Source organism: Eptesicus fuscus, chromosome 9 (genome assembly GCF_027574615.1).
Source record: "Eptesicus fuscus isolate TK198812 chromosome 9, DD_ASM_mEF_20220401, whole genome shotgun sequence".
NCBI classification, from domain to species: domain Eukaryota; kingdom Metazoa; phylum Chordata; class Mammalia; order Chiroptera; family Vespertilionidae; genus Eptesicus; species Eptesicus fuscus.
This window is the reverse complement of record NC_072481.1, coordinates 4,561,539-4,575,480: the sequence shown is the minus strand read 5'-3', so window position 1 is coordinate 4,575,480 and position 13,942 is coordinate 4,561,539. Positions and strand designations below refer to the sequence as shown.

General features: G+C 55.9%; 1 protein-coding gene across 2 annotated transcripts in view; it reads left to right on the top strand.

The window, feature by feature from the left end:
• Positions 1-13,942, top strand: part of LOC103295409 (solute carrier family 2, facilitated glucose transporter member 5) — a 40,724-nt gene that overhangs the window by 16,379 nt on the left and 10,403 nt on the right. The window contains exons 1-5 of one of the 2 annotated variants that reach the window (XM_054720479.1): positions 4,315-4,383; positions 6,149-6,220; positions 7,004-7,088; positions 13,149-13,247; positions 13,773-13,933. In XM_054720479.1, the coding sequence (XP_054576454.1) occupies positions 7,059-7,088; positions 13,149-13,247; positions 13,773-13,933 (290 nt within the window). In that variant the 5' untranslated portion in view covers positions 4,315-4,383; positions 6,149-6,220; positions 7,004-7,058. Of the gene's footprint in view, positions 1-4,314; positions 4,384-6,148; positions 6,221-7,003; positions 7,089-13,148; positions 13,248-13,772; positions 13,934-13,942 lie in introns of those variants that run through there. The other variant, XM_054720480.1, reaches the window with a different exon arrangement.

The window sequence follows — 13,942 nt, the reverse complement described above, 5'->3', positions numbered from 1 at the left end:
GCTCCTTCTGTCAGCACCCCCAGCAGCCACCGGGCATCTCCACCGCTGCTGCCCGCCCGTCCCTGCAGCTGGGGCAGGTGTTGCTGTGAGTGGTGGGGGCTGTGGGCAGGCGAGGGGCTTGTCCCAGGGCCTGGGCCTGAGGCCAGGGCCGACCTGGGAAACAGCAGCTGGGTGGGTGTTGGGACCTGGACGGTGTGAGGCTGCGGGGGTGAGGTCACACGGGGCAGGGGAGAGCCCCCGGGTGGAGGCAGGAGCACACAGCGTGTGTTCCTTTGACACTCGCTCCTCGTCAGTGTCCCTCTTGTTGATCCACCTTCACCCCCAGGGACACGTGTCCTCAGCTGGAACAGGTGCAGTGGACTCACTCTCGGAACCTTGGTCTTTATCGTTATTTTAATCCTCACCCAACGATATGTTTTTTATTAGTTTTTAGAGAGGGAGGGAGAGAGGAACATTAACTGGCTGCCCTCCGCACGCGCCCCGATTGGGGACTGAACCCGCAAAACGGGTTTGTGTTCTGACCCGAGACCCTTAAGTGCACGGGATGATGCTCCAACCCACTGAGCCGCACCGGCCAGGGCTGATCCCTGGTCTTTCAATCAGGTTTACCAGGCACTTGCTGCCTCTTTTTGCTTCAGAGTTGTTTTTGTTTGTTTGGTTTGACTTTTTAATAAAGGTTATTACTTGGCCCGGACTGAGGTTACAAACAGAGCTCCCCACATGTCCACGACAAGAAGAAATATTTTTACAAATGTCCCTTTTATGGCATCACAACATAGCGGGAGGTTTCTTTGCACGTGCAAAACTGTAATGAACACCCTGACCATTTAGGTTGAGGCCAAAGTCCTGCTGTTTTAAATGAAATAAAGTAAATTATGTTCCCTTTTCGTGTTTGGTAAACGGATGGCCTGTGACGGGGGGCGGTGGGGCAGGGTGGCTCCCCAGAGCCTTCCACGTGGGGACCTGGAGTAGGCGTCTGGACCCTTCCCTGTGGGGACGTGGAGTCAAGTAGGCGGGGGACCATGGCTTTGGAACACAGAGTCCCAGGCCCTGTCCCATATGGTACCAACAGGTCCGGGTTCCAAGGACCCACGGCTTGGGGCCAAACTGTCATGAGGGGGACACCCCAGCATTGAGTCCTCCCAGCACGCCTCTGCCCGCTGCAGCGGCAGCTCCAGGCGTCGGGGGCAGGGACAGCGGGTCACACGGCTCTTCCCCGAGGGCAGCGGCCTGGTTCTGAGCGGGTCTGCCCAGCCCACACAGCCCTGCCTTCGAATCTCTTTTTTTCTTCTTCTTTAACTGCTATATCCTGGGAACTTCACTCCTCCAAAATGCCGCTTGATTATTTGTTCTACTTTCTGGGTTTTGTGAAGTTAAAAATACATTAACTGTCAAGAGAAGGAGAAGACAGGCCACCGACGGAGAGAATATTTGCAAAAGACACAGCAGCGCATCTCCAGGAGAGGGTGCCCGGGGAGCAGCCTCCTCCTGTGCCCTCTGAGGCACACGCAGGCTTCTGCTCTGATGTGGCACACGCGTCCCTGGAGAACCCCGCGTCCTCCCATGTGGCACATGGAAACAGCAGGGATGCAGGGGAAACTGGAGTTGAGGCAGGCCACTCGGATTTGTGCAAGTTCTTAACCAGAACGCGAACAAAAACAAGTGCCATTTAAGGAAGTCAGCAGCCTGGGTAAGTCTCCGCTGAGGTTCGCACCCAGCAGCTCAGGGGTCCACATTTCTCCTTTAAGATGAGGGTCTTTAGGCCGTTCATTCCCAAGGGGGGAGCCCTTTCATGTCGGGGTTCTTGTTCCAGCATTAAGAAGGGTTCAGCTGAAACCGGTTTGGTTCAGTGGATAGAGCGTCGGCCTGCGGACTGAAGGGTCCCAGGTTCGATTCCGGTCAAGGGCATGTACCTTGGTTGCGGGCACATCCCCAGTAGCGGGTGTGCAGGAGGCAGCTGATCGATGTTTCTCTCTCATCGATGTTTCCAGCTCTCTATCCCCCTCCCTTCCTCTCTGTAAAAAATCAATAAATTATTATTTTTTTTTTTAAAAAAAAAGAAGAGTTCAGCAATCTGGAGAAAGGCTGTGCATAGATGAAGTAGGAGTCCAAAGATGAAAGATAGTTTTGAAAGGCATTGGGGGTCAGAGGAGCTTCAGCTAAAGGAGCTAAAGATTTCCCTTGACTCAGGACCCTTGCTTTTTATTAACACAATTTGTCCTAAGGCAAGGTGGAGATAATACACTTCAAAGGGTAGGGTACAGAAGCATTGTCAGATTGGGGAATAGCCTATAGCTGTTCAGGTGTTTGGCCAACAGGAGGAAATAACATGTAGATTAAGATACCCTGAGCTGTCTGATAGCAGACAATCATCCTATTCAGGTTTGGGGAAAGTGCCTTTCCAGCCGTTCCAACAGGTAATTACATATGTGACTCAGCCCTTGTTGAGCCCCCAAGTTTCATCAACCTTTTGATAAAACTCTTGTAATTATGACATGCTGGAATTGGCTCCTGGCACTTTCATCAAAAAGTTAAACTTGACCCAGACCATAGTCAATGAAAATGTCTCACAGCTTCTTCAAGGGTTAGGCTCCCTCCCCGTTTTCTGTCCTAACAGGTTTTCAAGCAAATGTTTGATGATTCTATCAGTGAGAATCAGGCTCAGCTGCAAGCGACAGGAAACAAAATGGAGGAGTATTTCATGTTAAGTTCAGGCAGTGGTCCCGGGCTGACATAGTGCCCCACAGGGCAAGGGACCCAGGCTCCTACCCTCTTGTTGCTCTGTTCCGTGTGGCCTCACCCGCGTGGTCAGTGCCGGGGGCACCCTCATTTTAGGCAGCAGGGGTGGAGAAAGGGGCAGAGAAGAGAGCAAGGTTCCTGGAAGCACCACATGACACCTTTGCATATGTGGCATTAGCCAGAACCAAGTCATGTGTCCACCCAAGTACCGGGATGATGGGGAGAGGCAGTCTTTATCTTGGGCAGCCGCAGATTCTCCCCCAGATAATTCCGTTACTATTGGAGAGGGACTGAGCAAATGGATTTGGGGAGCCACAGCAGTCTACAATTGAAGCCCATGGCAAAACTTTAAAATTCCAGAACATTCCTAAGTAGAGGTGAGACCGCCAGTGACCTGAAGTGCTTGAGAGAGATAGAAACATCTCAGCTCAAGTTCGATTTTTTAATGAAGCCTTTCTTGACCACCCCCACCCGCTCCCTGGTCTCAAAACAACCCAGGGATTGCCAGTCTGCTTTGAGGTGCTAATTCAACATGTTACGTTCTGGTTAAATTTTCCTATGTAAACTTTTTTCAATTCTGAAAAAGCTTCATTTTCAAAAAGGTTATTTTTTTCTTTTTCTTTTTATTCCAGCACTAATCTAGAAAATTCTCTTATTTCCCCTCCGCATCATACTGTCAGTCACCAAGTTTCATCAACGTTACATCCTCTCTCAAATGTGTCCTCTAATCTCTTGCACCATCATCTTTCAGCTATTCTACAGCAAGAACTGCCCCCATTCCTCTTCCCCAAACCCATCGGCCTCTTGTCCCCCTCAAGGGGTGGTTAACCTTTAAAAACACAAGCCTGAGCACTCTCCAGAACTCTCCATGCCTTCTCTCTGCTCCTAGAACAAAATCCAAGCTCCTTCACAAGGCCCACCAGGGCTAACTATAGTCTGGCCCCGCCCATCTCACCAGCTTCCTTCTCCCTCCACTCTTCCTCTCCGTTCTGTGTTCTTGAACACACTGACCTTACAATTTCTTGAATACATTTTTATTGATTCAGAGAGGAAGAGAGAGAGAGAAACATCAACGATGAGAGAGAATCATTGACCGGCTGCCTCCTACTGGGGATCGAGTGCGCCACCTGGGCATGTGCCCTGACTGGGAATCGAACCATGACCTCCTGGTTCATAGGTGGAAGCTCAACCACTGAGCCACACCGGCCGGGCTGACCTTACAATCTCTTGACGGCCTCACACTCTCTTCTACCACAGGGCCTTGGCACCAACTGTTCCCTGTCTGGGAGGCTCTCTCTACCGCCCCATCCCTACCCCCTTTGCCTGGGTAAGCTCTCTCCATCCTTCCTTCCCATCTCAGCTCAAGCTCGCTTTTTTAAGGAACCCTTTCTTGACCACCCCCACCGGCTCCCCGGTCTTTAGAGCCCGTGTGTAGTTATCAATTCATCAATGTGCTTATTTGACCAAGTAATGTTTCCTCACCCAGAGTTAAGTCGCATGAGGCCGGGGCCCTTTTTATCTTCTGCGCCCCGTGGCACCCCCTCTGCCACAGTAGCTGGCTCCGTAAAATAAATGTAAGCCTATGCGAGGACTCAAGTCATCTGGAACCCCACATCCCAGGGGAACCACTGTTTCCAGATTCTGGTAAGTCCTCTCAAACTGTGTGCTGACACATTTCATAACATAGTAGATGCTAGTAATAAATAGTAAAAGCGATTTGGGAGTGGAGATCTGAGACCAGCATCCTCATGTCAGAATCCTTGGCGAGCAAGGGTGCTTGGCCAGGCTTTCAGCGGGAGGACCTAACGCAGGGCCCTCTGGGAAAGAGGAACCCTAAGATGATGGAACCCTAAGATGATGTCCCTGGGATGGATCCCACTGTGGGGGGCGGGGAAGAAGTCCGGACGGCCTGGCTGGAACCGGGTGTGGCCCCTGCAACTTACCCACTTTCCCCTGAACCTGAAAAATGATGCTTTGGCTCTCATCAGAGGTCGTTTCAAAACACAAGTCAGTTCCCTGGAAATACTAATACGTGTTCCTGGGACACACCTGAGCCTGCTACCTGCCATCAGACACAGGTCCCGGGCTAATCACTGCTGCGTATTAGTCACTGGACACCCCGAGGCAAGACTCGCCTTCCATTGGCCGCGTCCCTTCTGGTCCACGCCCCACAGAGGCAGGGGCGGCGGGAGGGCGAGGCCACGCCGCGGGTGGGACGCGGAGGCCACGCCGGGTTTCGGCTCCGGTGGGTAATAAACGAACATGAAAGTTCCGGAAACCAAAAAGACCACTTGCAGGGGGCGAACCGGACCACACACCCCAGGTCAGCCGGAGGCAGGGGCCTGGAAGGACCCCGGGTGGGGACCATCCCCGCCTCTGATCAGGGGCCACCCCTCCCCCCTCCCCCCATCCTCCCGTACCCCCACCCCCACCCCAGCCCCGCCCCGGGGCCTCCTGGCCTCCGCCAGGCCTCATGCTGCCCGGGACGGGGGGGGGGGGGGGGGGGCGGCTGGAGGCCGCTGGGCTCCCCTCGAGGGTCCTGGGCCAGGAGGAGGCCGGGAGGGCGCCTGGGCCGCTCCAGCCCGCGCCCCGCGGCGATGACCGCATCACGCCGCACCGCCCGCCCCATCCTCGCGCTGCGCTCCTGCCCGCAGGCGTTGGTGACGACACCCCGTGCGTGGGGTTCCCGGGACGGGCAGGAGCTAGGTACCGCCGCCCCACCCGCCCAGGGGGACACCCGGGGGCCTGGTCTCCCGTCGGGGAAGTCGAGGCAGGGTGGGGAGTGTCTGCATCCCCGTCACTCCGGGCGCAGCTCCCCTCGGCCCGAGGCGCGGGGAAGGCGGGAGGCAGACTTGGGGGGGGGGGGGGGCAGGTGTTCCGGTTTCCCCACCCCCCGCCTGACTTCTGCAAACTTGGGACACTGATTTTTGTTTGCACCGCCTGTAGCTTCCCCTTCCCTCCCAGTGGCTGAGCCCCCTCCTCCCACCTGAAGTGCATTTTCCTTGGAGACGTTTTTATAACTCTTCCAAACTGTTGGAAGCCTCGGCCTTCCCAAGCTTTAGGTGGAAATTGTTGCCTTCGGGCTGGAGAGAGGCAGGGTGAGGGAGAGAGAGATAGAAACATCGATGATGAGAGAGAATCATTGATCGGCTGCCTCCTGCACGCCCCACACTGGGGATCGGTCCCGCAACCCCCGCATGCACCCTGATGGGGAATCGACCTATGACCTCCTGGTTTGTAGGTCGATGTTCAACCACTGAGCCACGCAGGTCAGGCCAGTCCTCCCTTTCAAATAGGGACATAGGGACCACCCACCCCTGCAACACACACACACACACACGCACACGCACATGCACATGCACATGCACACACAGGCACAGGAGTTATTACACCGTCACCCTCTCCGCAGTCCCCCACACGGCGGAGCCCGACCACAATCGCCAAGGTTGCTGCTGAGGCCGGAGCCGCGCCTGACTCGCAGGTAATCTCACTTGAAGGTGAAGGCGGCGAAGCCGTGGCCAGAGGAATGGGATCGGGTGCCCGGCACACACGGCGAGCACCTGTCCTGCGCAGATGCCAGTGTGCAGCCTCCCGGGACTTTGCTCTGGATTGTGGCCCGGGGCCACTGAGCACGTGCCCGCAGGGGGCCTGGCGGTGGCCTGGCCACACGTGGAGCACCCAGACCAGCATCCGTGACTCACCCTCCCTGCCCTGCTGATAAAGGGCTCGGAAAGATCGATTGCGTTTTCAATAGTGATCATTACACAGAGAATAACCGCTCTGGGCCACCTCTGAGGGGAAATAAACCCTCCGAGGAAGTGCTGCGTGGTCAGAAGGGCAGAGATGGGGGGAGGCCGGGCTGGGGGGGGGGGCGCGGCTGCCTGGCAGGGACCACTTCCTGGGGCCACTCTGGCTCCCTTGACCCAGTGCTGAGGGGATGGCAGCTCTTGCTTTCCTCCCATGTGTTTGTGACAGAAATAACCCTTCCAGTCACTCACCGCGGGCCTGGCTGGCGAGGCGCTCGCCGTGGGGACCGCAGACTGTGTGCCCAGCAGGAAGGCGCTGGGCCCGCAGCCCCGGGTGGCTGTGTGTGGCCGTGTGCCCACTTGCTGAGCTGAGCCCCAGGCATTTGAAAGGAGAAGTGAGAGGAGGCGGCCCTGGGGTTCCTGAAAGGGTTACTGGGCTTCGGGCTATAAAAACGCGATTGGATTGGCCAGGACTTGACCGGCCAAAGTGCAGCCAGGCCTTCTCTGTCTCCACGCAGTGCCCCCCCTCTGCTGGCTGGAAGCAAGTGAGCGGCGCGTCTTCCCAGAGCGAGGATGGAGGAGGGCACGGTCAAGAGGGAAGGGGTAAGTGGGCTTCCGGGGAAGGGCGTGGAGCAGCCCCCGGGCCGGGCAGCCTTGCAGGGGGACCTCCTGGGAGCTCGGGCCGGGGGAGCCCTGTTGCGGGTGACCTGCCCTCAGCATTCACCCAGCAGCTGGGCGTTTGCGGGGACTAGAGAGAGGAGGCGTTTGGGGCGTTGGGATCTGAGATCCTTTGGGAATCCTGCTGCTGGAGCAGCCTGGACCGGTGCCTGCAGCCAAACTGAAGGGACTCAGGGGGGTTCATTTGTCCCAACTTCCTTCACCAAAAGAACCTGCGGTGAAGGGACCCCAAAACCAGCCACAAACTCCTTAGACATGGCTGGTGAGGGGGCTTTCCTCTTTTGTTCTGATTTTGGCGTCAGACTTTTACAATTAACCTTTTCAGCAGGAAACATAACAAACATGAATTTAGACGCAGAAAAGACGCTGCAAGAGGTGAATGGAATTCACACCTGCAGCGGAGGTTCCCTGCCTCTTAGATGATGAGACCCGCCCCCCCCCCCCCTTTTTTAGAGACAAAGGTTTTTCTGGACCTGCTGTTAGACCTTTAGAACAGCGGTTCTCAACCTCCCTAAGGCCGCGACCCACAGGCTGAGAACCGCTGCTGTAGAGCCTCAGACCATCGGAAAACACAGATATTTACATGACGATTCATCAACAGTAGCAATATTACAGTTATGAAGTAGCAACGAAAATAATTTTATGGTTGGGGGTCACCACACCACGAGGAACGGTACTAAAGGGTCGCGGCATTAGGAAGGTTGAGAACCACTGCTCTAGAGTGTCTTGCTGGAGGGAAATGCATAGACAGAAAGATAATTTCAATTTATGAGTGCTTTTCAGGACTTGTATTTTGTTCACCACAACAGCATGTGCTTATATTTGTGGGAGGAGAAGCCCATATCTGGGCAAATTATTGTTTATTCGGTTATGATTGTGAGACCCTGGCCAGAGGCAGGTTTGGAGCCTGCTCTGTACGGGGAGGTAGAGGTACCTGGAATTCATTCCGGCTCCATGTGGGGACTTGGGCAAGTGATGTAGCCGCTCTGCGCCCCAGTTTTCTCATCTATAAAGTGGGTATAATAACCATGCCATCTCCTAGGGCTGCTGGAACCGTTAAATGGCAGGGTGCATGTAAATTACCTGTCACACAATGAATTCCCCATAAATGTTCTGACTTTTTGGTCATCGCTTAGAGCAGGGCACTGTTGACATCTGGGCCGGGTGATTCTCCGCTGTGGGGGCTGCCCTGTGTGCTGGGGGGGGGGGGCATCCCTGGTCTCCCTCCCCGGCTGCCAGTGGCACCCCCGTCCCAAGGAGAATCACTGCTTCCGAGACCGCTGAGCACCGGCACCTGGATTGATTGATTTTTGATTGATTCTCACAACTAAGACAGTGTGAGCCCCTCTACTCTACCGAAAAGGGACTGGGAGGCCACGAGAACTGAGGGGTTTGGGGCGGTCACGGGAGGCCCTGGTCTGGTCTCTGGCCCCTCTTCCAAGAGCAATGCACCGCCCAGGTGTGTCCCCCCCAGGTGAGTGCCGAAGATGGAAACGCCCCCATGTGGTGGTGCCTGACAGTGGACAATACATCTGAAGAAATAATTAAAATGTTCACATGCAAAAGGTATTGGCCGATCACAGCTTCCTGCCGCCTCGATTCTCCGGGGGAGGGAGCCTCCAGCCCCCGGGGCAGTGCAGCTTCCCCCCGGGGCCGCCTGAGGGTGGACCTGCCCCTTTGGGCACGTGCTGAGCTTCCTGGGAGAAATCAAAGCAAAACTCTCCCAGGGGTGACTAATTGTAAGAGTCTGCAAATCATTAAGCCCAGCGGAGGGGAGGCTTGGGAGCCAGGGAGCAGGGGAGGGCCCGGCGGAGGCTGCAGGGAGCGGGCCGGGCTGCGAGGGCTGGCCCCGCCGGCTCTCTGTCCCTGGGGGCTGCCTGCCCCGGACCCCTGGCCTTCGGGTCCTCATATGTAACGAGAAAAGCATCCCTCTGATGTGCCTCAAGGACTTTCTGCCGGGAAAGAGACCTCTAGTCAAAAGAAAACAATAAAATGGATTAGAAAAAAAATGCCTAAGTGCTTTGGAAATGAGAATGCATATTTTTTGTGTGGAGTGATCCCCTCTCCACCTCTCCCCCTCTCCTCCCGTTCCCCCCCCCCCCGCCCCCACCCCCGCCTCCAACTACAGTAGTTCAGCGGCATTGAGCAAGCAACTTTCCCTCGGGTCCTCACCGTTAATAATTAGCGGCGATAGGTGTGGCTCTGAGCGTTTTACACACGGGGCGGGCAGCAGTGGGTATTGCTGACAATAAAGAACTCTGTGCCAAGCGCGCTGGGGGCGGCGAGTAGGCCCCGTGAGCACTTAGAGGTTGTACCTGAGTGCCCCGTGCCACCGCGCCGTCTTCTGGGTTAACGAGCTCTGGTCGTCCTCACACCGGCAGGTCGTTTTCCAAACCAACAACCGTCAACCTCCTTTTGCCCGTCCCTGTGTCTGACCTCCTTTATTCTTTTTCTTTTTCATCCTCACCTGAGGACATTTCCTCCATTGATTTCTAGAGAGAGTGGAATGAAGGGAGGAGGGGGAGAGAGAGAGAAAGAAGAGAGAGAAAGAGAAACATTGACATGGGGAACCTGAGATCGATGTACGTGCCCTTGACAGGGAACCTAACCCAAGACCCTGAGGGCCACAGGCTGACACTCTAACCACTGAGCTAACCGGCCAGGGATGAACTCATTTATTCTTCACATCAATCCTGTGAGGAAGGTAGTGTCATTGTCCCCATTTTTTTTTAAAATATTTTTTTATTGATTTCAGAGAGGAGAGGGAGAGGGAGAGAGAGAGAGAAACATCAATGGCGAGAGAGAATCATTGATTGGCTGCCTCCTGCAAGCCCCACACTGGGTGTGCCCTTGACTGGAATCGAACCTGGGGCCCTTCCGTCCACAGGCCGATGCTCTATCCACTGAGCCAAACTGGCTAGGGCTCGTTGCCCCCATTTTAGAGGTGAAGGAACCGGGACACAGAGCAGCTCAGCAACTGGCCCAAGGCCACACAGCCAGCAGCAGGGGAGCGGGGATTCGACCCCATGCTCTTGGGCTGCAGCCACTGGGCTCCGAAACCCAGTGATAAGACAAGGCACCGCCAGCCTCACCCCCCCCACACACCCCGCAACGTGGACCTCTCTTTGTAAAACTTGGGGTTCCACAGTGTGGTAAAATGACGTCAGTGCTGACAACACTCACTTTTCCAGGGATATTTGCATTCTGCCTGGAGATTCCGGCGAGGGGAGTCTTAGGCGGAGCGTTCTGCGATGGTGGGGAGGGGGTGTGGGTGCAGGTGCCTAAAGGAGCTGACGTGGCAGGCTTCCTTCCCGCCTCCTCACCCACACCTGCCGGAGGGCCGGCCCTGGAGATGGGTGTTCACTGGAGTCTCAGGTCCTCAGCGCGAGGCAGAACGGGAGCGTGGGCACGAGGGAGGTGGTTCCAGCTTCTCCCAAATCCCAAAGGGAAGAAAAGGACCAGAAGAGAACAAAGAAATGTAAGCCCTGGCTTTCTTTTACATGCTTTTTTCATACATTACCTTTAGTGAGAATAGAACATACAATTCATCGTTTAAAGCAGTGGTTGGCAAACGGCGGCTCGCGCCCGAGCCACATGCGGCTCTTTGGCCCCTTGAGTGTGGCTCTTCCACAAAATACCACGGCCTGGGCGAGTCTATGTTGAAGAAGTGGCGTTAGAAGAAGTTTAAAAACTTTGGCTCTCCAGAGAAATTTCCATCGTTGTCCTGTTGATATTTGGCTCTGTTGACGAATGAGTTTGCCGACCACTGGTTTAAAGTATACAACTCACAGAACTGTGCAGCCACCACCATAAGCAGCTTTAGAACATGTTTTTTATCAGCCCTAAAACACCTATACTCATTTTTAGCCACTCCACATTCCCCGCCATCCCTGCCTCCTCTCGCCAGCCCTAGGCAACCACTAATTTATCTCCTGTGTCTATGGATTTTTCTGTCCCGGACAGTTCACAGCGTGAGAACCAGGCAGGAGGTCGCTGGCCTCTTCCATTTATCATGTGTTTAGGTTCGTCCGTACTGTAGCGTGTGTCAGCGCGTCATCCCTTTTTATGGCCCAATAATACTCCATTGCATGGAGAGACCGCATTTTGTTTATCCGGTCATCAGCGGATGGACATCTGGGTTGTCCCCGCTTGGGGCGGTTATGAATAATGCTGCTGTGAACATCCATGTTCAGATTTATATGAGCATGTTTTCATTTCTCTGGGGTCCGTGCCTAGGAGCGGAATTGCTGAGTCATTTGGCAACACTACGTTTAATTTGGCGAGGAACTGGCTGACTTTTCCCAAGTGGCTGCGCCGTTTTGCGTTCCTACCAGAAATCCCCACCTCTGTCAACACGCCTTATTCTCTGTCTTAGTGATTTTGACATCCCAGTGAGTGAGAAGGGCCCTGCCTGTCCTACATCGCAGGTGGGGTGCATGTGGGTATGTGCTGGGGGGTGCCTCCTGCCTTGAGAAAATACAGGGTAAGGTGGCCACAGCCCTGGAACCCGCCTTGCCTCCTGGGCACCATCACCTGCCCCCCCTTTTGTCACCCTCACCCCCCCCCCACTGGCCCCAGAGGACGGTGAGGGCTGAGGACCGCACACTGGAGCCCACCGCTCCTTGACAGACTGCTTGTCTGCGGCTCTGACCTCCCTCGCCAGAGTTTCTGGGGAGTTAAGCGCTGCCCATTCATTTGGCGGACGGGGGAGGAGAAGGCGGAGTTTCACCCGCGGCTTTGCCCTGACCAGGGCTCCTGGCAGGTCCGCTCCTGCTCTGAGGGGCTGGCTCCTCTGTTCTCGGGACATCCTCTGTCCTCTATCCGTCCGGCTCCTCCCTTCTCACAGGAGGTCCTCTTTAGATCAGACCGGGCACTGCCCACAGGCCCACAGGAGCGCCCGGCTTGCCCCCGAGGGGCCTGTGCCCACGTGGCAGGGTGAGCGTGAATGAAGGTCTTGAATGGAGGCTCCCAACAGTCGTGTCCGGCCCAGCCCAGGCAGCAGATCCTCTCTGCGGCTGGATGCTTTTCTAACTCATCCTTGCAGTAACTCTGGGCGTGTTACCATCCTCACTGTTTTAAAGATGAGGAAACTGCCCTGGCTGGTGTGGCTCATGGGTTGGAGCACCATCCCGGGCATCATCCTGGGTGGCGGGTTTGATTCCTGGTTGGGGCACATGCCCCGGTAGCAGGTTCAATCCCCAACTGGGGCTCATGTGGGAGGTGGCCTGATTGATGTTTCTTACATTGATGTTTCTCTCTCTCTCTCTCTCAAATCAATAAAATAAATTAAAAAATAATGAAGATTAAACTGAAGATGGTGGAAATTAAGCTAGAAGGTGGCAATGGGCAAATTCAAAGTGAGATCTGCAGAGTCTAAGAGCAAAGTTCTTGCCGCTTCATTTTTCTCCCGCTCGGCACGAAGGACTGCCTTAGATGGAGGCTCGGTTTCCTCGCGTGTCAGGGGTTATGTGTGTGTCAGGGTCCCCAGCTTCTCACGCCGCCCTCTGCCTGTTTCAGCGCAAGTGCAGGGGCTCAGGGACGTGCTCAGTGGTCCTAAATCGTTTAAATCGCTTGCATTTTTCCTCTCTGAGTTCTAGGGCTGTTGGCAAATGCAGCCACGCAGCAGGAATGCATGGATGGGGTGTTCGAGTAGGTCCCTCTGACCCAATGCATCTCAACCGGGGGCAACGCCCCCCGGGGGGGGTCATTTAGCAATGCCTGGAGATTAGGGTTGTCTAATCCACAGATGGGGGAGGCGTGCTCCTACAACGCACACAGGACAGCCCCCCATAACGGGATTATCCAGCCCCGAGTGCTCCCGTGGGGGAAGCCTGCCTAACCCCAGGTGAGCAGCGGGCGGGTTTCAGGACCAGGGAGCCGATGAAAGATGCAGATCTTCCGGTTCCATCCGGTCTTCCTACAAGACGTGGAACCAAATCGGGACCCCTCGGCCCCCTGACCTCACCGTGACCTCTCCTCCCGCAGAGGCTGACGCTGGTGCTTGCCCTGGCCACGCTGATCGCGGCCTTCGGGTCCTCCTTCCAGTACGGGTACAATGTGGCCGCTATCAACTCCCCTTCCCAGGTAGGTCTCTGCGGGGAGCGAGACCCGGCCCCCACGACCCAGGGAGGTGGGTTGGAGCAGCCCGGGCCCCGGGGGGCAGGGGAGGCGCCAGGGTGGGACTGCACACACGTGGAGGGCAAGCAGTGGGTCCTGGAGGAAAGGGACCCTCGCGGGCACAGGGGACTGGCGGGCACAGGACCGGGGACGAGCCCCGGGCCCAGGGCTGGCTGGACCCCCGGGGGGCTGGCCGTGATCTCCCGCAGCCTTGCCATCTACGGAGGAGTCCGGAGCGGCAGGGATCACCCACTGACCTGGAAGACCGGAGTCCCTCCTCTCTGGTGTTAGAAACACCCGGGCAGTTTGCCTCCCAGAGGCCTGGAGCCCTGCCCAGGGGGCCCTGCCCCTGCTGTTCATACAGCGTTGTCCTCCCCCGCTTCCTGCACCTAACAATGTCCACACCCGTGAGCCCCGCTGTCCCCTGTGGGCCCAACAGCTTACGTTGCTCTGTCTGCAAAACCGGGCCTCCTGTTCTGCTTCCTTCCGCAGCTCATGAAAGAATTTTACAACGAGACCTACTATGATCGGAAGACCTACTACTTGACCGACTTTAACTTGACGCTTCTGTGGTCTCTTTCTGTGTCCATGTTCCCCTTTGGAGGCCTCATCGGGTCCCTCATGGTCGGCTTCTTGGTGAACAAATTTGGGAGGTAAGGAGA